The sequence below is a fragment of the Hylobates moloch genome, unplaced genomic scaffold (assembly GCF_009828535.3).
Source record: "Hylobates moloch isolate HMO894 unplaced genomic scaffold, HMol_V3 SCAFFOLD_3, whole genome shotgun sequence".
Lineage (NCBI taxonomy): Eukaryota > Metazoa > Chordata > Mammalia > Primates > Hylobatidae > Hylobates > Hylobates moloch.
The window spans coordinates 67,050,794-67,074,253 of NW_026652278.1; the positions used below are offsets into that span (position 1 = coordinate 67,050,794).

General features: G+C 53.7%; 2 protein-coding genes across 3 annotated transcripts in view; one reads left to right on the forward strand and one right to left on the reverse strand.

Moving 5' to 3' along the window:
- Positions 1-23,460, forward strand: part of CDH23 (cadherin related 23) — a 76,565-nt gene that overhangs the window by 12,615 nt on the left and 40,490 nt on the right. The gene's annotated exons all lie outside the window — the stretch shown is intronic.
- VSIR (V-set immunoregulatory receptor) lies at positions 16-21,745 on the reverse strand. The gene is made up of 7 exons (XM_032139418.2): positions 21,573-21,745; positions 9,810-10,238; positions 9,080-9,136; positions 3,975-4,082; positions 1,589-1,616; positions 282-475; positions 16-104 (listed from the first exon to the last, which is right to left on the reverse strand). The coding sequence occupies exons 1-7, from the start codon at positions 21,652-21,654 to the stop codon at positions 67-69; spliced, it is 936 nt and encodes a 311-aa protein (XP_031995309.1). The 5' UTR covers positions 21,655-21,745; the 3' UTR covers positions 16-66.

Genomic DNA, 23,460 nt, shown 5'->3' on the forward strand with positions numbered 1-23,460 from the left:
GCCAGCCCTGGCTCAAATGCATCTGCCCCAGACCCAGCCACAACAGCCCACTGTCCCCCAGCTGGTCTAGATGACCTCAAAGTTTGGAGAGTCGGGGACAGGGTCTGCAAAAAAAAAGGAGAAGCAAAGTGAATGGGGGCTCCTCTGTCCCTCACCCCTCAACCCCACTCCATGAGGCTGTGGAACTCTTCAGGGAGGTTAGGGAGTAAGGCCGACACCCTGCAGGCCATGAGGTCATGACCTTACAGGTCATGGTGCTGTGAAGGTCAGGAAACACTTACCCAGGGATGGGAAGAAGACATCTCCGGGGCCTGGAGGAGACAGGGGGGTGCTGGGCTCCGAAAGCAGATGCCGCCCAGACTCAGAAGGCTGCCGCTGGGCCACATAGGACAGGGGGTGCCTGACTTTGGCCTCAGGTATCCCCTGGGCAGGTGGTGAGGCTTCAAAGCCGGGGTTTTCAATCCCTTGAATGTTGCTGCCACAGAACCAGAATGGAAAGTCATCTGTGCTGTCTGGAGCATGAACTCTGCCCTCCCTGCCCCCGGCTTTTCTCTCCTCCCTTCCTCTCACCTACATCCCCATCCCCAAGCCTCAGCAGCATCTCCAAGCAAGAAGGCAGGAGCCAGGCCCACAGAGAAAAGGCCATGGGCTGCACCTGCCCACCTGTCCTGAGCTGAGGGCATCAGGGCCCACCAGAACAGACCCCAGCTCCTCCCTGTGGTCTGACCATCAACCCTGGGCACAGCCAGGAAGCCGAAAATCACAGACACTTCCAGAACTTCAGCCTCAGGAATTTGGGGACAAGTTTCTCTTTGGTCAAAAGAGTTGATGGCATTAGGATCGAACATCCCCAAAGCCTGTCTTGAGCTGAGGGGAGGGGTTCTCTTCTCTTCCCAGTTGGGAGTGGGATAACTTCTGAAGACCCCTGCAACTCTTAGATTCTAGGTGGGTTGCAAGCAGGACTTCCTTCAACCTGTCTTGAAGATCATCCCTTTCAAACACCTACAGAAGCTTTGTGTTTGGTGTTGCAGGTACCGGGGCAGGAACTTGGGTTCCCTGAACACATCCTCCAGGCCAGGCTGCATGGCAGCTTCCTGCCCAGAGCACACCAATACACAGTCCCCATCCCCTCTGCCCCTAGACCCAGCCCGCTGCACCACTCTGGGACCCCTCAGCCTCTGCCCTTGTGGCCTGCAGCAGCCTAACAGCTTTCTCCTTGGAGTTCTCTGTGGGCAGGAGGCACAGTTCAAGGGCTGTGGCTGGGGCTGGGCCCGCTGGCCTCCTTTGCATGTTTCACTGTCTGCCCCAGACAGTGCTTCCTCCCTGTCCCCATCCTGGCCCAGGCTGACCACTGAGACCCGAAGGTGGGTGCATGATACATCTGAGCAGAATCAGAGCTCAGCCTGCTGAGTGGGGGTGGCAGGAGAACAGCCAATCTGCACAGATGTGCAGGCTTCAGCAGCAGATGGCAGAGGCTCTTCCGACCAGCTGCTCTAGACAGCTAAACAGGGCCCCTACTGCACAGAAGTATCTCTTCCTGGATAGCAGGCCCAGGAAGTTTTCTCAAGAAGGTCTCCATGGGCCTTACCTGTCCATCCGCACCAGCTCCTGGGCACCTAGGGACAGATAGACAGAGAAGCTGGTCATGGAAGGGAAGGCTTCCCCATACAACATCCCTACCTCTGCTGGCAGATGCTCTGCAGGGAACAGGAGCAAGCCCAGGAGGGCCCTGCGCAGCTCCGGACTCCATTTCTGTTCACACGGGTGCTGTCCAGCAGTGATCTCCATGTCTGTCCAGCAGATGGGGCCTCCATGAGGGGCCCATTTTGACGACTGATAAATGAAACTGTATCTGCATTTTCCAAGCGTGTAAGAACACTATTTGCCATCAGGAGGCCAAAGGCAGCCAGCACTTTCTCCTATGGCTTGACTTACACAGCGTCAGACCTTCAGGATTTAAGTATCGAGCAAAGGTCAACTCCTGAATTTGCTAAGTGATGTCTCTTGTTTGAACATTTGCCAGGTTCTGGTCTTTAGCCATGATTCACTGGGTGGGACTGTTTAAGGTCAGTTCCTAATTAGAGAACTCCTGGTCCTCTCTGTCCCATCCCCTACATTGCCTAATAGGGTGGCATTCTAGGGGACATCTCTCAGGAAAACCTGACAAGGTGCAAGTCCCCGATCACTTCCCAGCCACTTCACTCACTTTCTGCTTCTCATCCAAGTTGCTGCCGCTTGCCTCAGCCTTGGGACACCCCACCCCCCAAACTGGCCACCAATTAGATGCAGTGACCCCAACTTCCCTCTTTCATGCAGCACCCCACGTCCTCCCACAGATGCTTCTCGTTTTAAGGAGCTTTACTGCTGATTACGATGGGGAAACATGGTGGGGGAGGGGCACAACAACAGAATAAACTCAGGGAAGTTACCCAAAAGTTCCTGAAATCTATTCGAATCATGGCTATTGCTTACGGCCAACTCATGGGTCAGGCTTCGTGCAGGTGCACACGGGTATTCCCTCATCTCATCCTCTGCGCCACACTTTGGGGTGAGGGTTGTTGGTCCCATTTTAGAGCTGGGGAAACGGAGGCTCAGTCCAAAGCAGGATGGAAATCCACACCTATTGGCCTCTCCAGCAAACTGCCCTCCTCAAGGCTCCCAGCCCTTTTGTTTTCTTTTCTTCCTGAGAGTGCCTCATTCCTGAGCAGGCTCTCTGGGCCAGCCTTCCACCAGGGAGGGCACAGCAACACCTGCTCCCCCTGCCCTGCTGCCTGGTGTTGCTCTTCTGCTTCTTGCTTCTCCCAAGCCCTTTACCTGCCCCCACCCACCCTCAGCCATGGGTATTCCTGCAGGTAGGTTGTGGTGGGTTCTAGGAGAGGAATAGGGGAGTTCTGAAAGCAAGGGTGAGGTGGCCACAGCCCCCGAGTGACCCACTATGGGGCTTCATGTGGGGGCCCCCAGGAATGAGGGGAGGGAGAGATGACAAGTTGTTAAGGGCCAGCCACAGGAAATGAGTTGCGAGCCAAAAGCCACCTGGCACCAGAGCAATCCTTTCTCAGTTACTTCTGTAGCCAGGCAGAGGGGAAGAGGCCAGGGAGGGGAGGCAAGGACAAAAAACTCCCTAGCCCCTTCTTGGAGGACTCAGACTAACCAAGACTCATGGGCAGGGTCAGGAACTAGGCAAGGGGCCCTGTCACCTGGCCAGGGTGGGAGGTGAAAGATGTTTGTGCCCATGACTTAAAGCCCAGCCCCACCACTTATTTGCTGTGTGGTTCCTTAGGCAAGTTACTTAACCCCTCTGTGCCTCTGTTTGCCCATCAGTAAAATGGGAACAATGGTAGGACCAAATTCTTGGACTTGCAATGTGGAGTAAGTGAGAGCATTTTTATTATATGGTGGACTTCTATTCCCTGGAAAGAGCATGCATTGAAAGCTCTGAGATTGAGTCCTAGCTCTGCCACTTACTAAGTTATGTAACATTCAGTCGGTTATGTAACCCCACTGATCTTAGCCTTCTCATCTGGAAAAAGAAAAGCGTTGACCTAAGTTATCTGTAAGACCCCTTCCATTTCTGATATTCCAAAGGTCATTTTTTGTCCCAATAATAGCTACTAATTACAAAACAAGCACGCCCATACCTTAAACAGGTCCCCCAAGGATCTGAGTGGCAGCATTTTTATAAAGCAACTTGAGCTACTCCATATGATCATGCATTCAGAAGACATGTATTGAGTGCCAAGCCAGCACTGCCTGGGAGCCAAAGGGGCTGGTGGGCACTTGGCCCCCGGAAATGGCATGCCTCCTTTCTCTCGGCCATTTTGCCCAGCTCCTGGCGGGAAGTGCAGCAGCTCCCAACTCTCAAATGGAAAGGAATTGTGCCTGCATTGTGCCTTTGCTAATCCCAAGGGCTGAACTGGGGGCTGGAGCAGGTCACTCGCACCGTCCACCCACCCCAGGCAGGTAGGAATACTCACGGCGGTTGGAGGCCGCCTGCCTTTGCTTGTAGACCAGGAGCAGGATGAGGGGGAGGCAGAGGATTCCTACGATGCAGGCACCCGTAGCCAGGGCTGCAGCCGTGATGTCTGAAAGGGCAGAGAGGTAGCCAAGGTAAAGCCCCATTCCCATTGCTCCTCCTGAGCGGAAACTGAGGCCCAGAGAGGGAAGGTCAGGCAGCAGGAGACACGCCTTTCCCCAGAGTCCCACAGCTAGACCCCCAGCAACCTACAGAGGCATGGAAGATAAGGGGGTTCTCCTTTCAAAGACAGCCCTGTGCCTGCCGCCATATGCGCCTGGAGCACACAGAAACAAGACCTGTCACCTACAGCTCAGGCAGCTCCAGGCGAGAGAGGGAACAGAGACCTCATCCCAGCCCACAAGGGACAGCGGGAACACCCTTGGCTGCAGGTTATTCTCTGAAAAGGGAGAGCAGGGCCTTCGCAGACCCCATGCCACAGAGCTCAAGGTCAAAAGAAGCCTAAGTGATGAAAAAGTTTTGAAAATAGACAGCGGTGACGGTTGCACATTGTGAATGTAATTAATGCCACTGTAGGCTTAAAATGGTTGAAATGGCAAATTTTACATTATATATGTTTTATCATAATAGATAAAAAGCCCCAACTCATCCCAGAGACTCCTTAGCTCTGGGACGGGGCCTCTGGAATCCCTTGATCTCGCCACACAAGTCACAGGAGAAACACGCAGGGTGAGAACTAGAAAAACTTGAATCCTTGTACAATGTTTTTCAATTTTAAACTTATTAAATTACCAAAAAAAGTACAAGTTTAAAAAATATTCAAATCTCCTCCTCCCCTTGTACCAAGACCCCCTCTGAAGAGATCATCCCTGTGTGCCGGTTTTTGTGTTGTGGTCCTAGTTATATTCCCTGCAAATACAACAGACGCAGGATCATATGACAATGCAATGCTTTTCCCACTGAGCACAGCTTGGACATCTCTCTGTCTCACCTACCTCGTTCTGCTTAGAGTTCTATCACATGGCTCCCACTAAATTTATTGAAGCAGTCCCCTGTTGGTAGACATGTTGTTTCCATTTTCAGCATAACTAATAATGTAGCAATGAACTTGTGCACACAGCCTGGCTCACTCAGCAAGGAAATCTGTAGTAAATTCCTAGCGGTCAAAGTGCTGAGCCAAAGAGTATGTGCACTTTCTTTAGGCTATTGCTAAATTGCCCTCCAGAAAGGTGGTACCACGAAGCTTCGCTGTCCCAACAGCATGAGGAGGTTTGATTTATTTTAGGCCATCTGCTGACTGCAGAAGTTTAGCTGGGAACAGACGTGCCCTCAGAACCACAACCAACATAAATGCATTTCCTTCCCAATTTTAGCCTTTCCCAGGGCCAAAAGATGGGCTGGGATACCTTGTCACAGTGTCAACTTCGCCCCAAAGAGCTCTGAGAGGTAGATGGCTGTGGTCTAAATGTTGCCTTTGCGCTATTTGTTTGGGAATAAAGGCTGTTTTTGTTTTGCTCTACAATCCGACAGTGTAAACAAGCTTTCAGGAGGTTTGTTCGTACTGCAAATGAGAACAAACTGTTTTCAGGCACTTTAGAAGTACCCACTGGTACAGGAACAGTTGCTATGCTAATTACAAAGCAAGTTCCGCTCCACATTACAGCAGGTTCCCTGCAGATCTTAGCAAGGCTGCATTTTGACGTGGAATATTGAAAGTAAAGACATTCTATAACCCAGACACCTTAGTACTTCAAAACCCCCATCAAAGGACCTTATTGTGGGCAATATTTGAGAAGCCAGTTGCAAAGCACTCTCTTCTAGTGATCAAAGCAGCTTTCCTCTGGACGGCTAGTAAGCAACATTTTGTGAGCTTTGCCAGCTGCTCATTGATACCTGTGTCCCTATCTGCCTTTGGAGGGTGAGCTCGGCCAGATATCCCTGCCTAACTTCTGTCTCCAGGTGGAGATTTCCCCTATGTGGACCCTCTATCAGATCAGGACTTAATTTCACTTTGAGAGCCTGAGGCTTCCTTACAACCTGGGCTGAGTTGAGGCTGGGGCAGAGGGGCGCAGAGGTTTGGGGACACGTCTGTGGATCCAGCTGCTTTCTGAAGCCGTAGGCATCTCTGCAGAGCTCAGCCTCACCACAGTTCCCCACCCCTTCCCTGAAGTGTGGCCAGTGCCTGGGCTGGCACTCACAGGGGAGGGCAGGCATACTCGCTCACCATCAGAGCCAGGCTTATCCTGGGAAGGTGATCAGGCGCTGGCAGAGATAGCTGCCGACACCGCAGTAAGGAGTGTGCCAGGCCCTGACACAGCAGGGTGGGATGGGAGGGGCCTGGCCTGCTCAGGCAGCCTTTGTTCAGGGCCTGCCTGGTAGCCCACGGGGATATGTGGAGGAGGGAGTTCGGCTACTGAGGGTTAGGCTGCCTGGTTTCCCAGGGAGGAAGCTGGGTGAAAGCAGACAGCACATTCTGCTGGCTGGGGAGTTGGGAAGAAGTTCAAAGGGAGATGAGCTGCCTAGACCCCTCCTTCTCTGAGCTCACTGAGAAACTACAGCCCCTCAGCAATGCAGGAGCTCCTTGGGCACCAACTTCTCTAGTCTCATTCCCCCACCTCAGGCCCACTTGTACTTTCGTGTTATTTCATAGTCAAGCTACACTCTTACTTCCCAAGGATAATATTAAGAGGCTGGCACTGGGGCTGGGCATTGTGGCTCAATCCTATAATCCCAGCACTTTGGGGACCCAAGGTGGGTAGATCACTTGAGCCCAGGAGTTCGAGACCAGCCTGACCAACATGGCTCTGACCAAAATGCATGCTCTAATTTTGCTCTTGGCCTGTTTGTTGGTTTGAAAAAAGGGTAGCTGAGTAAAAAGTCACTGTAGCCTTTGAGTTGGGTTTGGTTGGGGCCGTGGTTTAGCTGATCCCCATTCCGGCTTAGGTCCTCGTGCATGTCCTCCTGGATGCCTTTGTATCTCCAGGGCCTAGCAGGGGCTGGTCCCCACTGGATGTCTGACACATACAGGGTATAGAGGGGTGTAGGAGCCAAGACCTCTTCTCAGAAGAGGGAGGTGCCCTTGCGTTTTGTCTCCAAGCTGCTGGGTATTCTCACCCAACCTCTCAGCGTCAGGCACCCTTAGGGCAGTGCCCCCTTACCCTGTAGGGCACCTCTCTGGCAAGCACCAGGGGGCTAACTGCTACCCACTGCACTGCCCCAAGCTGGGAAGAAGGTGAGTATGCAGAGCTAAGCAGGCCTGCAGCCAGATCCCAGCTATGCCGCCCTGGGCTGTGTGAGCTTGGGCAAGTTAGCATACATCTCTAGGCCTCTCTTTCCATGGATACAGAGAAGATGGTGATGCCTACTTCATAGAGTTCTTATAAGAATTCCCTGAGGCTAGGTGTGGTGGCTCACGCCTGTAATCCCAGCACTTTGGAGGTCAAGGTGGGAAAATCGATTGAGCCCAGGAGTTCAAGACCAGTCTGGGCAACATAGTGAGAGTCCATCTCTACCAACAGTGATTTTTTTGTTTTTTTTTGGGGGGGACAGAGTCTCGCTGTGTCACCCAGGCTGGAGTGCAGTGGTGTGATCTCAGCTCACTGCAACTTCTGCCTCCCAGGTTCAGGCAGCTCTCATGTCTCAGCGTTCCAAGTAGCTGGGATTACAGATGCCTGCCACCATGCCAGGCAAATTTTGGGGGTGTTTTTGTTGTTGTTGGTTTTTTTTTTTTTTTTGAGATGGAGTCTTGCTCTGTCAGCAGGCTGGAGTGCAGTGGCGCGATCTCGGCTCACTGTAACCTCTGACTCCCGGGTTCAAGTGATTCTCTTGCCTCAGCCTCTTGAGTAGCTGGGACTACAGGCGTGCACCACCATGCCTGGCTAATTTTTGTATTTTTAGTAGAGATGGAGTTTCACCATGTTGGCCAGGCTGGTCTCGAACTCCTGGCCTCAAGTGATCTGCCTGCCTTGACCTCCTAAAGTGCTGGGATTACAGGTGTAAGCCACCACACCTAACCCCAAAAATAATTTTTAAAAATTCACCAGGCATGGTGATGCATGCCTGTAGTCCCAGCTACTTGGGAGAATGAAGCAGGAAGATCACTTGCATCCGGAAGTTTGAGGCTGCAGTGAGCTGTGACTGCACCAGTGCATTCCAGCCTGAGTGACAGAGCGAGAGTCTTTCCCAAAAAAAAAAAAAATTCCTGAGGCCAGGCATGGTGACTCACACCTATAATCCCAGCACTTTGGGAGGCCGAGGCAGTTAGATCATTTGTCAGTAGTTTGAGACCAGCCTGGCCAACATGGTGAAACCCCGTCTCCACTAAAAATACAAAAATTAGCCAAGCATTGTGTTGCATGCCTATAATCTCATCCTAGCTACTCGGGAGGCTGAGGCAGAAGAATCACTTGAATCTGGGAGGCAGAGGTTGCAGTGAGCCCAGATCACGCCACTGCACTCCAGGCTGGGTGACAGAGTGAAACTGTGTTTCAAAAATATATATATATACATACGTATATATATATGTATATATGTGCATATATATATGTGTGTGTGTGTGTGCGTGTATATATATATATATATCCCTGAGATAATAATACTTAAAAAGACTTAGTCCAGTGCCCAGCACACAGTGGGAACTCAGGAAAGGTAGTTCTGTTCCCCTTCCTGAACCTCTTTCTCCTCCCTCCCATACAACAGAGAACATCTGAAGAACATAGAAACACAGAACACAGAAATCTGAAGTAGTTGAATTCTAGGCCCAAGAGGACCCCCAGCCTTCCCAAGCCATCGGGGGCTGGTGGGCAGGGCAGCACTTAGCTGCCTGGGGCACCCAGTACCTGTCATGAGGCACTTCCCCTGGCCAAAGGTCACTGCCAAGGCACAGCCACTCCAGAGAGTCAAGAGGAGCAGAGACTCCAGAGCAGATGGAAGGGGAGTGGGCTTCTGGGGACTGCACCAAGGAGGAAGCAGAAGGATGTGCAGCAGCAGAGGAAGAGGAGGACCGGGCTTGGGGTGATGAGACCAGAGTTCCAAACAGGGTCTGGGTGCAGAATGAGGACAGAAGAGAACAGAGAACCCAAAAGGGGCAAGAGGATGGTCCCTTACTTTCACTCTCCTGGGAGGAGGATGGGTACGCCACGCAGTTGGATGGTGCATCTTTGCCTGTGGGAACAAACAGAAGGGCCATTAGGTGGGTGTCAGGCTCAGGAGGCCAGGGAGGCTTGTCCAGGCCAGTGTCCCCCTCCCGCCCCAGGTTCTCACGCTAGTGCCTACTCGGCAGTGTTGGCCCAGTAGCAGCCTGCACACATGTGCACCCACACACACCCTGGCATGTTCTCACCCTGCCCATTTTCATGCCACTCCCAGGGGCATGTGGATACCCGCTGGTGCCCACACCTCTATCCGAACCACGGGCCCTTGCACTCTCACCTGAACAGACAGACACACACACACATATATTCCCCAACAGCCATTCAGCCATCCACTGAGTCATGCCCCACGGCACCAATCAGTCCCGCTGATGCCTATACCCACAGCAGCCATGATGTCATCATAAGCAGTCACACTCCCAGCCCAGGTACCTACAGCCTCACACATTAAAAAGTCTCACTGTTACAAATGGAGCCAGGTACACCCTCCCTCTCCGTCACTCCAGCTAACTACACACCCACACTCCACACACCCTTGACCACCCCATCTCACCCACACACTCCCTGGAGTGCCAGTGTTACCCATGCAGCCTCACACTCTGCCCAGCACAGTGTCATGAACGGTCACACCATCAGACAGGCAGCCCTCCACACACGCCAGGCTGTCACGTGCAGGATGCCCTCACCTGTCTGCACCTGCAGCTCCATGGCACCGTGGACCCTGTGCTCCGAGTGGTGGTGCCTGAGCTCCACCACCAGGCAGCAGTAGAGGCCGCTATCCAGCAGGGTCAGGTTGCGCATGGTGATGGAGAAGTTGCCATGGTGGTCGGAGGCCGACTCCAGCCCGTGGCGCTGAGCCAGGTCGTGGCTGGTGTTGGCAGCCTGGTGGCCTCCATGGTGCAGGTGAAGGTCCTGGAACGTGAGGTTGCGGATGGGCCGGCGCTCTGAGCAGGTCTGCACCTCGCCCCTCGAGCTGCGGTACCACGTCTTGTAGAAGGTCACATCGTGCCCTTTGTCCACAGGGCCCAAGAGCCTGCAGGTGAGGGTGACGTTCTGCCCCTCGGGACAGACGTACAGGGAATACGGCGTGGCGACCTTGAAGGCTGCCACCGGACCTGCTCAGAGAGAGGAGAGCCCTGTCACCTGACTGATCCAGCGCTACTCCTGGCAACCCCAGAGCGGGGAAGAACCTTAGCCTCTGCTACTTCCCAGCTGCAGGCCCAGGGCATGTCAGCTGACCTCCCTAAGACTGCCTTCTGTATTTGTTCACAAACCCCACTCCATCCTAGGCCGTTGTGGGGGGAGCCACAGAAGCTTCCCCAACTAGGGGTGCTCCTGGATGCTGGACAGGGCAGGGAGAGACTCGGAGGGCAGCGATGCAGTCGGGTGTGTGCCTCTTCCCAGTAGAGTGTATGCACAACCTGTTGGGTGGGAGGCAGGTTGGGGAGCAGGAAGGCTGTTTCGAACAGCACCTCCTTGTCCTTGGCCGCTCTGTAGGGGCCATCAACACCTCTGCCCCTTCCTACTCCTAGGACTGAACATGCCTTCCCATCCTCGCCAGGGAGCACTAAGAGAGCACCTGCGTGTGCAAGGCCTGGGCCAGGTGCTGCATCTCACCTGCATGCTGAATGCTTGGCCTCCCCTTGAGCAGACGAGGCCTGCATTCCCGACAGCAGAATCCCATGGCAAAGGCAATCCAGTGCCAGCCCTCAGGGCACTTGGAGGAGGGAGGAAACAGCCTTCTGGGGACAGTCAGGGACTTCCTGAAGGAGGGAGAGTCTTTGGACTTGGTGCATAGATAGGATTTCAGCCAGTAGAAAGGGTGTCCTAGGCAAGATAGTGTGAAAATGGGAAAACCCAGTGTCTGAGGGACCAGGACAGAGAATATATGAAAGGTCATCTCATCCATGCACGTCCTTCCAGCCAACCTTAGAAAACTGTCTAGTTCTGTTTGGTTTTTTTCACCAAGCAAATGAAGCAATTCCCTGGTCCCTTATCCCAATCCTCCAGCATTTAATTGGGTTGACCCTCAAAACCATGAGCTTTTGAAAACAGAATATTGGTTAGAGGCCGCATTTCTATCTAACTGTATGAGCCTCAGTTTCCTCATCTGTGTAATGAGAAAACTATTGGCTACAATGCAGGGTTGTGAGAGGACTAGATGAGGGAAAGACGAGAACACAAGATGTGAGCTCTAATGCCCTCTGCAGACATCTGAGGGATAGCTACAATTATTATGCATTAGTGTTATTTTTATTTTTATTTATTTATTTGTTTTTGAGATGGGGTCTCCCTCTGTTGCCCAGGCTGGCCTTGAACTCCTGGCTTCAAGCAATTCTCCTGCCTCAGCCTCTCAAAGTCTTGGGATTACAAGTGTGACCCACTACGCCCAGCCAGTAGTATTTTTATTTTAAATGGCATGTCAGGCTGTTGTGGGTCTAGCAGAGAGGGAAGGAGGGTTAGAACTATGTACAGAATCCAAACTGATACATCCTTTTCATTGGCCCAGCCAGGGGCACTACCCAGAACCAAGATAACACCACATCCTCCTTCAGGTGCCCCTTCCCTGCCCTTAGAGCCCAGGACCCTCGGCGGCAGGCTAGGACCCACTAGAAGAGCTGAAAGCCTTGCCCAGTCAGGAGGGAGGCAGCCTGGTGGGGCTTCTGGAGCTGGCCAGCCTGCATTGGACCAGTAGCTGTGAGCCACTTAGATGCTGAGCCCCAACTCCTCACTCACAGATGTTTTTCCCAGAAATGAAAACATCTCCCTGGCAGAGTTGAGGCAAGGGTTAGTAATAATTCACATGAAGTGTTCTGTAAGTGCCATGCGAGTAGTTGGTGCTTGGCACTTGGGAGCTAGACAGGTCTCTAATTCATTCAGCAAGTCAAGAAGTGCCTCCTAGGAGTGAGAAGCACAGTGGGATGGAGAAGCCAGCTTTAAAGTCTTTCCTGCTAAGGTGTGAATGACTGATAACAACTTGTGATCCGATCCTGGGGCGCTTGTATTTAAAGAAGAGTCTCCAAAGGCACCAAAGCCCCAAACGGCATGTGTGCAGGAGTGGAGTTTTAGGCAGAGAGCCAAGTCTGGGAGCCCCAGATTTTTGGAGTCATTGTCAGGGTGAGCAGAGATTTCAGAACTTCTTTGGCAAGATACAGGTCTCCTTTTCAGGCAGAAACACAGAGACCCAGAAAGGGAAAGTGGTTGGACTGAAGTTCCAAAGTTCCAGAGCGTATGAACTCAAAGCCTGGAGCATGGGGGACTTCAGGTAACGCAGGATCTAGGCAGAACCGTAATAAGAAGACACAGCATGTGTCGTGCACTATGCTAAGGGTTTCATGGGCATATCTAACAATGCCATAAGGTATTGTTTTTATTCCCATTTCACTGATGAAGAAACTAAGCCACAGAGAACTTATGTAACTCACTGATGATCACACAGCAAGCAAGTGCTAGAGCTAGAATTAAAGTCAGGCACGTAGACACTATACTGATGAAAAAAGTCCAGAAACTGGAAGCCCACAGGCCACATCCAGCCTTCACACATTTTTCATTCGATCCTCAAAATCTTTTTAATTTTCTTGAGATGGCAACATTTAAAAACCAGGAATTTGACATGAAATTTCTGACTTCCAGCTCTCCTTAGAAAATCAGAAGATAACGCTAAACCAGCTTTCCCACAGGGCAACTGTCAGCTGGGGCTCAGTAGCAGCTTTTGGGGGACACTGGCACTCCAGTTTGCCACAGTCCGTACTACTCCCTAATAATTCCACCTGGCCTGCTTCGCTCTCTCACCGTGGTTTCTCGGTCCTATGGACATTTGAGTTTGTGATGAATGAGTGTGGCTCCTTGGGCTAGCTGGTGTGGGACTCTACTGCCCAAACCCATTATGCTACAAATCTGACCCACAGACTCAAGAGAGATGATCCACCCAGGGTCCCCAGGGGAAGCCTGGCAGTGCAGGGACTAGCCAACTCTCCTCTGACTGCTAACCCACTGCCCTTACCCTGCAGCAGACTCAGTGGAAAAGGAGCCCCAGGAAGCTTGGCTGTGCCCCTGGTTTTGTCCATGCTGGCCTGGACGTCCCCGCTTCACACCTGAATGGGGTGGGTGTAGCTGCAAAACTATGGCTCTGCCAGGAAACAGAAGTGAGGAGGACCTAGGGAAAGGGCTCTCCCACGTGCTCCCAGGAAGAAACAAAACCTGCCCCAAGGGGGCCCTGTGCTGCCCCCTTCCCCAGCAGGCCGTGTGGCAAGTCCCACCAGCACCTCTCCCAGCTTCTGCCCCTTTCTCCCTTTGCCTGACATCAACTCCTACCCCAGAGCCACCCCAGGGCTGGGAGCTGAATTCAGCTCCAGCTTCAGCTACGGTAGTATTTACCACCAGCACACACACCCTGGGGGCTGGCCGAAGGGCTGGCTCAGCAGACGCAGGGCTGCAGGCCAGAGGTGGGTAGGGCAGGGCAGGCAGAGTAGAGCTGGCGGCCAAAGCAAGACGCGCAAAGCTGAGCTGGGTGGGGTTGGGGGCCCTCAAGTGGACAGAGGTGTGGACAAGTGGGGCTAGCGTGGTTGTTGGCCTGAGTGTCCCTGTGAACAAGGTGGGGCAGGGCACCAAGCTGGGAGCCCTCAGGCTCTAAGCAGTGGGGTTAATGACCCCAGGATTGTACCCATAGCACCCGCAGCAGTGGGGAAGGGATGTTCTCCCCTGGAGGCAACTTCCTTGAGATGCGCAGGGGGGTGGGAGCATCAGAGAGAAAGCAGAGTTCAGGGAGTACAGGAGAGGGGACATTGCTCAATCTCCCACACCTCCCCACCCCTCACACACTGGCCACCCATCCCACAGGTCCCAAAGGAGTTGTTCCCCTTTTAGAAAAAAGGAGAAGCTGTCCTAGGATTCAAGTTTGGGGAGCAGGGGAGGATGCTCAGTTTCAAGCAAGAGGGCCAGACAGGAGAGGGTCCAGGACAAACCAAGGGTCCACGGGGGTTTGTCCTGGGGAGGGAGGGAAGGCCAGAAAACACTCCATTTACTGTGTCTGAGACTCCGGCTGGCACAAGGCCCACGGCAGCCTGTCCTTAGGAGGACACTCGAAGGCATGGCATGGGCGAGAGGGGCAGCACACAGCGCACAGAGGGGCCTGCACATGCCCCGCGGACTCCACATCTGTGCACATGCATGTGTGTTGTCAGGGAAGCTGTGCAGCCCGGCTAAAATTACAATTCTTTGGCGAGAGGATGTTGCTTATTGTCAGGAGCAGATCCTTTCGGACACCTGGGTCATTGTCGGAGACCGGGGAAAGTGGGTGGGGAGGAAAGCCCCTGGCTCCAGGGTGGCCAAAAGCATGTGGGACAGGAAAATGACCCGGGGCCTGGGCCTGAGCATGTGCCAGGCGGAACCGTCCGGTTGCCATGCTGCTGTCAAGACCCAGGACCCCGCCCCCCACCCACCACCTGCCACTAGGCAAGGAGGCAGGGCCACCTGGAGGAAAAGTGCCGTGAACCTGAGAAAGCCTGAGTCTCAAGAATAAAACTCTCGTTTGGATTGCAACGTCCTGGGGCCTCAGTGTCCACTTAGTTGTGCCCTCATTGTGTGCCCTTGGGCAGATCCCACCCTTCTCTGAGCCTCCCTTTCTTCATCTTAACCTGAGGGCTGCCCCATGTTCAGAGGCCCCCTCCAGCTCTAAAATCCTGTGGGCAGGAGGGAAGAGCTGTCTTATGACCATGTATTATGTGCTAGGCACTTGCTGAGCATCTTATACCTGTCACATTTAATTCTCATAACACTCCCAACATGGGTGGTATCATCCCCATTTTAAAGATGAGGAAACAGACTCAGAGAAGTGACTTGCCCAAGGCTACACAGCGCTGTGTGACTGAGCTGAGATTCACACCGTGGACAGGCCAGCACTGCAGACAGGAAGAGCCACCCACCTCTCCAGAACCCTCCAGTGGGCAGGCGGGGCTGATGCCTCATCCTTCAGCTATTCAGAAAAAATGAACTGACCGTGCATTGACCTCCACGCCCTCCGTGCAACATTCCTGCTCTGCCTCAGACCCAAGCTGAAAACATCATTCTTTCATGCCGCAAATATTTACCAAGGTCCTAACATGGGCCAGGCCCAGGCAGGGAGGCTGTGGGGATGCAGAGTTCCATCAGGGGCATCTGCTCAGAACTTGGGCCTGGACCTGTGCCTGTGATTTCTAGCTGTGGCACCCTCAGATGTTTCTGTCCCAGTACAAGGGAAAGGAGCTCTCTTGTTGGCATCTTCTCAGACGCCAGTTTTTGTGACCTTCACCTCTCTCCACTCAGCAGGCCCCGGGTGACCCCTGTGAGTGTGCACGGGATGGGTGTGTGTGGGTGTGGACAGGCCTGTGTATTTTTCATGACGGGGCGTGAGCTTAGCCCACAGTCGCCAAGGCAACGCCCTAGTCTTTGGAGGTGGGACCCAAGCTTGGTTAGTCCGGCCTAGGAAGCCCCACCCAAACAGCTGAACTCTGACCAGCTGCTAGGGGTTGTGAAGTAAACAGTTATTAATTGCCTGCTGTGGCTGGCCCTGCACTAGATGCAAAAGGTCCCGTCTTTGGTCTCACAGGACATCCCAAAGAGAATGGGACCTGGTTCCAGCTCCCCGCCAGGCCCCATCCCCCAGGATGGTCCACAGGCTGGGGCTGGGGCTGCAGGAAAAGACTATGTTCTGTCTTTATCAAGATGCAGAGGGAAACAGAGGCATGGATCAATCAGGACTGGGTCTGCTAAGGCTAAGAAAGGAAGCGTCACAAGGCAAAGGCTCAGGGCCTGAAGCCAGCAAGTCTGCCCTGGGGCTTTCTGGCCAGTGAGGACAAAGGGCATCTCAGATGTGTTTATTGATACCTGCCCCCGCAGGAAGTGTCCATTCACATCAGACCAAGGGGGCTGGGAAGGGGAAGCCAGGCTCTATTGAAGGAAGCGGCACTTCCAGCACCTTGGGAAAGCCTCCGTGCATCCGGGGCTAGAGCTGGAGGCTAGCGTGCCTCCCCGGGGAGGGCCTAGGCAGCTGGCCAGAGGTCCTGGCCCGTGGATGCTTCTGTGGATGAACCTCTCCCAGACTCCCCAGGCCCTTTTGGAGGAGGACTGTGTGCATCTCAGGCTCCCGGCTCCAGCCAGCCACCCTCACACTTCTATGCCGTGAAGACGTCCTCAGGGTCCAGCTTGTCTTTTTGCCCCCTACTACTCTGTGCCAGGCATCATTCTATGGGCTTATTTGGTTGGCTTTGTTGTTGTTGTTGTTTGAGACAGTCTCGCTCTGTTGCCCAGGCTGGAGTGCAGTGGTGAGATCTCTGCTCACCGCAACCTCCGCCTCCCAGGTTGAAGCAACTCTCCTGCCTCAGCCTCTCGAGTAGCTGGGACTACAGGCGCCCACCACCACACCTGGCTAATTTTTGTATTTTTAGTAGAGACGGGGTTTCACCACGTTGGCCAGGCTGGTCTTGAACTCCTGACCTCATGTGATCCACCCGCCTCGTCCTCCCCAAGTGCTGGGATTATAGGAGTGAGTCACTGTGCCTGGCTGTTTGGTTGGTTTTCTTTAGAGAGCTAGGGTCTTGCTCTTCGCTCAGGCTGGAATGCAGTGACAATGAGATCATAGCCCGCTGTAACCTCGAACTCATGGGCTCAAGTTATCCTCCCACCCCTGCCTCCCAAGTAGCTAGGACTACAAACCCATGCCACTAGGCCCAGCTAATTTTTAAATTTTTCGTAGCGACGGGGTCTCGTTATGTTGTCCAGGCTGGTCTCCTGGCTTGAAACTCCTGGCTTCAAGACATCCTCCCACTTCAGCCTCCCAAAGTGCTGGGACTACAGGCATGAGCCACTGTGCTTGGCCTCATTCTAAACACTTTTACATGGATTAGTTTATGTAATCCTTCCACCCTATGAGGTAGGTACTAGTATCATCTCCATTTTACAGATGAGAGAACGGAAGCACAGACAGATTAGTATCTTGCCCAAAGCCTCACAACTAATAAGTAATGGTGTCAGGATCTGAACCCAGGTAGTCAGCCTCTGGAGGTCTGGTGCCATCTGACTACTCTCTAGAGACTAGAGGTAGCTGGGGACTGACTGGAGGCCCCACCTCCTTCCTGAAGATGGACAAATATCATGACCAATGAAAGCCCAGCTTGCCTGGCCACGTCTACCACATAGTTTTACTTTTGGTTTTACATTAAATAACATTGAATCATATATAGAAGAGGTTATTCCCTTTTCAATTATTTCAGTCCTGATTACATCAAAGAGAAAGTCTCATTTGATGCTAATATGTCTCTAAAACGTCTTTCTCTCACTTGCTAATCTCCTTTTCTTTTTAAATTTTATTTTATTTTAATTTTTTGCAAGGGAAAGCAGCAGTTTTCAGACTCCAAGCCTTCCTAGGCTAAAGTTTCCAACTAGAATTTAATACCCTTATATGGTTTTCCTGTTATGTTCTTTTATGGTTTTGTTCTATTTATGACAAGTGATACTGGCTTTCCACTAATGACAGCAATAAAAAATTTCCTTTTAAAAATCTACATACTCAAATAAAAGAATGAATAGATTTAAAGAAAAAAATAAGTAAATATTATGAAAGGCAGACACTGCAGAGATCACAAAGGTGATAAGCAAATGACTGAAGCTAGGGAAACACCGTTGTGGAATTACCCTTCAGAGGAGGGTGGTCAGCCTCACTGAGACCACGTCACCCAACCTGTCCATTGCACAGACAAAGCGGAAGTGTGTGTTTGTGTTCCCATGATGAGTGAACAGCAGAGGCAGGGTTTGACCCCAGGTCCCCATGGGAAATAAGATCCTACGCAGAAAGGCTAAAGGAATGGGCTTGCTTGGCTTGGTAAGTAGCAGAGCAGCCTCATTACTGGATTACTGATGAGAAAGATGGTGGCCACTGTCTTTGTCTTTGGTGATGGCCAGCCAAAGTGAATGGACTGAATGTAAAAAGATCAGATGTAAGAAAGATCCACCAAGATAAGCAAACCCAGGGCCAGGCTTGCCTTCAAGTTGCAATGTCCCCATCTCCTGACAACTTTAAGAAGAGAACCTGCAGGCACCTCCATGGGCATTTCAGACTGTGAGGGCCCACAGGGGCTCACAGGTAGCTGGACGCAGCCCATGCACCCTTCACACTCCAGGCTTTGGAGAATCTAGTCCCAGTGAAGCTCACCAATGCCTTCCCAGGCCCTGGGCACTCCATTAGGCCCTGTAGAGAGCAAGGAGCTTAGATAGAAAGCCAATGGCATGTGGCCTGCAGAAGCCAAAAAATACCATAATACTGCACAGTATTCACGAGGAGCCGGGTGCTGTGTTAAGTGTTCGTTCATTGGCTCTTCACAGTAGCCCTCCAAGGGAGGTGGTATCATCTTCCCATTTTAGAGGTAGGGGAACTTACTCAGGGATACTGAATAACTTGTCCAATACCACAGAGCAGTAAATGCCCATCTTGGGATTTGAGCCTAGGTCTGAGTGACTCACAAAGCCCAAGAGTTAAGCAGGGGGCTGTACGGAAGCCGTGGCACGCAGGTCCCTGGCTTCACCGTACACAGGCATGCCGGGACTGCTGCTAAGGGCATCTGTGGGGCCACTGAAAGCCACAGTGCTGATCCCTGGCCCACCCTCCCCTAGGAGACCAGACTGACCCTGGGTCATTGGTTGGCTAAAGCCTGGGGCCTCAAGTTTGGTATGTGGGGCTCGCTCACTGCCAACGAGTTCTCCTTGAGGATCCCTTTCTTCCTTTCATCTGCTCAGGCCTGAGCATACACTGTGTGCGGATAGGGAGGTGCCCCCTTTAGCATCTCAGCAGCACACTCCTGCCTGGACCACCCTCTCCCAGGAAGGTCAGACCCCAGCAGAACCTTTGCCCTGCTTGGGAGGAAGCACGAACAACCAGTACAGCTCAGCAAGGGGCTCCGGGTATTGCTAGCCCTTGGGTGTCCCTGGCATTGGGTAGATGACCCCTCATGCCAGGGACTGGCCTCAAGGCTGTTCCTCTCTACTCCAGAGCCTCTGGGCAGTGGGTTGTGGATTTCCTAAGAGCTGACCATTGCTGCGTCAGAGGCTTGCAGCACTGGGTTACTCAACAAGGCCCTGCAGCCTGGTATGCTGTGAAGGAGAAGATGGGGTCTCTCATCCCTAGCCCCAGTGCACTTCTATGAACTTAAATGTGCTAGTCCCAGAGGTTGGGAGTCTTGAGTCAGCCTGTGAGGACAGGGCAAGGAGAGTAACTGCCTCAGGTCCTGGGAATGTCTGTGGGAAGAAGAGGCTCTGCCATCCTTGAGATCTGCTGGGTCCTGGTCCCTAAGTGTACCCCTCCACCCATCTCATCCTGAGTCAGGCCCAGGAAAGGGGTATCTTTGGTGTTTCCTGGGCTTCTGAACACCACATTCATCACTACCATTCTCCTCAGTGCTGGCCCAACCCCAAGAGCTGGAGAACAGGCTGGCCCCGGCCACTTTTATGTCACCTTTCCTGGCATAAAGGCTTTGACCTTGGGCAACATACCCAGGGCAACCCAGCACCTTGGCAGGCTGGCGATCAATCTTCTCAGCTTACAGATCCTGCTGACCATGCCTGCAACCAGGCCTCCCATCTGCTATCGCCCTCAGTGCACACTGTCCTAGGGAGTTGGGTGAATATCTATTATAGTGTGTCCATGTCACAGTTCAGAATACTGAGGTCCCAGAGCAATTCAAATGCTTCTGACTCCTTTCAGTGGAAAGCTGCGGTCAGCCTAAATCATCTCCCTGTGCTGGGCCCAGGAAGAGATGACCCTTTGGTGTACCATGTTGTTTGAGTAGCCAAGACCTCTGGGAGTAAAGGCCCCTGGCCATATAAGCAATATAGGGGAAGGTGTCCTGAGCTCCTCTTGGGGCCTCTCTGCTACTGGGTGCTCTGCAAGCTGGGTCCCTGTGCCCTGGATCTTTAGAAATGTTTCTCAAATTGGGGCTGCTGAACAGAGGGCAGCCCAGCCAAGTGAGGGCAGGAAGTGGGCAAGAAAGCAGGAAGGGTCTCACCGGGTCACCTGGGAGGGCAGTGCACGGCAGGTGGCCCATGACAGGTGGGATGCTGGCTTGCCTGCCTGCCACCGTCCTCTGTTCCTTCTGGAAGCCATGCCCTGCCATGATCCATGGCCTTGGTGCTGAGACTGTCCATTCCACCTCCCATTCCCCTCCTCCCTCTGACTGTCACCTTGAGGAGCATCCACCCTGGGGCTTACAGCGGCTGTGTCTGTGACATGTGGAGCCCTCCTCCTCCTCAGAGGCCCAGGCCAGCCTCCAAGTGCTGAGATAGCCAGTGGCCCGTGGGCACCCGGCTTGCTAAGGTATCTTCCAGGTTCAGCCTCCTCCTCTCCCTCTTATCCTATCACCTTCTCCTTCTGTTCCACCCTGCCCATTGGGTCTCTCTGCCAAGCCCTCCACCTCCCTCCTGCCTCCCTCCGAGTCCCTGCATGACTCATACCTTCCCTGGGCCCTCCCCATAAAGTTTGGTTCCACAGGCTCTTTGAAGAGATCCAGCCTCTTCAGCTCTGGGCAGGCAAGAACCAGGCAACCAGGCCATGGGTACCAGGGCCTCTGCCTCTAGCCCAGGAGCCCCTGTGTTGGGGCCAGGATACTATCTGAACATGCTGACAGTCTGGACTTTAGAAGGGGAAAATGGTGCTTCCCTGTGTGGGCTTCTGTGTTTGACCTGAGGAAACTGAGGCCAGAGAGATGCCGTAAGTTATCCAGGGACCCAGAAGGGGCTTGTAGCTGAGCTGAAGAGTGTCCCACATCCCCCCAAGTACTCCACACTGGTCCCTGAGTGGCAGCCTTGCTAGGATGGCAGGAATCAGCTGACCACTTATTCCTGGGCCATCAGACCCTTAGAATAGGGACCAGGTGGACAGTGCTGCCTCTGTGTCTGAAAGTGGACCACCGTGACCAGTGCCCACCAAGGCTCAGCCAGGGGTTTCACCAGGGCATGGGGCACTGGCTGAGCATACCACGCCCTCTGTGTCCTCTGCAACACTAGAGCCCTGAGACTAGAGGGGCAGAAAGATGCCAGCTGTCAAAAGCCAGCGATATCCACCAGAACACACTGACCACCCCCACCCTGTGCCTCTATTTCTTTGCAGAAGCTACCTGTGCCCCGGGCTCTCTGGGCAGGGAAGGGCTGGACAGGCAGCCCCCCGGGGACAGCCCTGCCTGCCACTTGGGCAGCTGTCAGAGCATGCAGATGTGCCCGATGCCTAGCTGGGGCACTTGGCACAGTTGCTACTGCACCCTGCCCAGGGGTCCCAGCAGCCTCTGGGCGGTGGGTGGAGTGGGGTAGTGGGGTGCACGGTCACACAGGCTGAGAGGGCTCCCAGGACGCCCCCATCCCACAGTTCCCACTCCAGTCTGCTGTCTTCTCCCAGCTCTTCCCCAGCGCCCCGCCTCCCCCGACCTTACCTAGGGACGCAGCCAGGAAGAGAGCGAAGAGCAGGGATCCCCAGCGCCAGCGGCCGGCCTCCGGGGCCGTGGGGACGCCCATGTCGCCGTCGGACGCGCAGAGGAACTTCTGGTGCCGGGGAGCGGGCGGGACGCGGCCAGAGCGGGGAAGCCTCCCGCGAGTGAGTGCGAGCGAGTGAGTGCTGCCGATGGCCCCAGCGCCTCGCTCCAGGCACCCGCCCCCCTCGCGCAGCGCCCCCGGGGGGCCGTGTGGGGGAACTGCCTCTCCAAGGGCCGCCTGGGAGGGGCTTCCCGGAGGCCGGCCCCGTGGGTGGGGAGCCAGCGTGCGTCCCAGCGAGTCAGCTCCACTTGATCGGCAGTTTAAAGCCCGTTCTACCGTCCCCCAGTCCTTTTGGAGAGAAATTATTATTGCTGCGCAGCCTAAGAAGTAAATCTACCTCTCACAGCGTGATAGACGTTACCGTGGCTTGCATCTGCCCTCAGCCACCAGCCTTTGATCTGGGGACAGAGACTTGTACCCTACATCCTCCAGCCAGACCAGGGCTTGGTATGTGGTAGGCACTCCCAGCTGTGGAATGAGTGAGTAAATGAGTGAATGAATGAAATCTGACATTGTGAAGAGCTAGGCAAGCTGGAGCCAGTAGTTTAACTGTAGATTCAGAGCCTGAGGCACCCTGAGTGCATGCAAACACACACACACACACACACACACACACACACACACACACACGCATACACAGAGAACAGGTGCAGGACTACACGCCAGGATCAGCACATCCCTACCCCGGGACACACACAGATATGCAGGCAACACCTGTTGGCGTGCCCCACAGCACATCCTGCAAGCTCCCCTCCAGCAGAGGCCTCAGCTGTCCGCCTGGCTGTGCACCCGCCCTCCCTCCCTGGTGCCTGGATACCTGCAGGACACTCTGATGCACCCTAACTTCTAGTGCCTCTGCTCTTGCACCCACACCCAGCACTGCTGGCACCACTGGAATGTCTCTCCTCTCCTAATTCTTCTCATCCATCAGGGCTCAGCTCAAGTCCTCCCACTTCACAAAATGTCCTGACCCTTCCTTTTCCCCGGCAAACCCTTACTGTCCACATCCCCTTCAGCTACCACCTCCAGCCTGAGAAAACCAAGCAGTTGGTTCTTCTTCTGGCTCTTCTGCCCTCCAGAGCGAAACTACAAACCTCTCCCTGATGTTTCTGAGATCCTAGCACAAAGCTGGGCTTGGAGAAGGTTTTATTGCACTTTTATCTGAATGGACAAACCAATGAGTGAGTGAGTGATTGTGTGATGGAGGAGCGGAGGTGTTCGTGGCCAGGACCAGGGATCGCAGGAGTGGGAGAGCACAGACATTTTACTCAGTTTACCCCAGTCTAGCTGAAGTTTCTAGGGGTTTTTCTGGCCCTTTAGGGATCTTGGGCTAATAGGTGACTCCTAGGCTGAGGGGCAGAGGACACCCAGAGTCTGACTGGGTCAGGAACCAGGGTATCAGGACTCAATGGGAGCCAGGAGTTCTGGGGGCCTTGTGGGTGGCCTGATCCAAGTCATGGGCTCTCTGGAGGCCCTTAGCCCTTGTTCTCAGGGCAGGGAAGGCTACAACAGAGGAAGGCTGAGGCATCATGTTATTATTAAATGACCTTGTGCAGGCTCAGTCCCCCTGGAGCCAGGGAACTCCCCCAGGATGGGAGCCCCAGAGGCTGCCAGGACATAACCCAGGTCCTTGGGCATGCTTCTGGCCTTGTGACCCCACCTTGGGAGGCAGCCCAGGGCCCTTCCTGCTGGCACAGCATGAGCTCCCTTCCACCAGGGGAGGTACAAAGCCAACTGAAATCAGGTGGATACTGGGCCCTTCTCACCCTGACATCCTCTGGCAAAGGT

What these genes read in the sequence shown, in the direction of transcription:
- VSIR (XM_032139418.2), bottom strand. Translation starts at nt 21,654, where the DNA reads ATGGGCGTCCCCACGGCCCCGGAGGCCGGCCGCTGGCGCTGGGGATCC. An exon ending in GAGCTGGTGCGGATGGACAG is followed by an intron (nt 476 to 1,588) that starts GTAAGGCCCATG and finishes GTTCTGTGGCAG; the next exon opens with CAACATTCAAGGGATTGAAA. An exon ending in TGTCTTCTTCCCATCCCTGG is followed by an intron (nt 105 to 281) that starts GTAAGTGTTTCC and finishes TTTTTTTTGCAG; the next exon opens with ACCCTGTCCCCGACTCTCCA.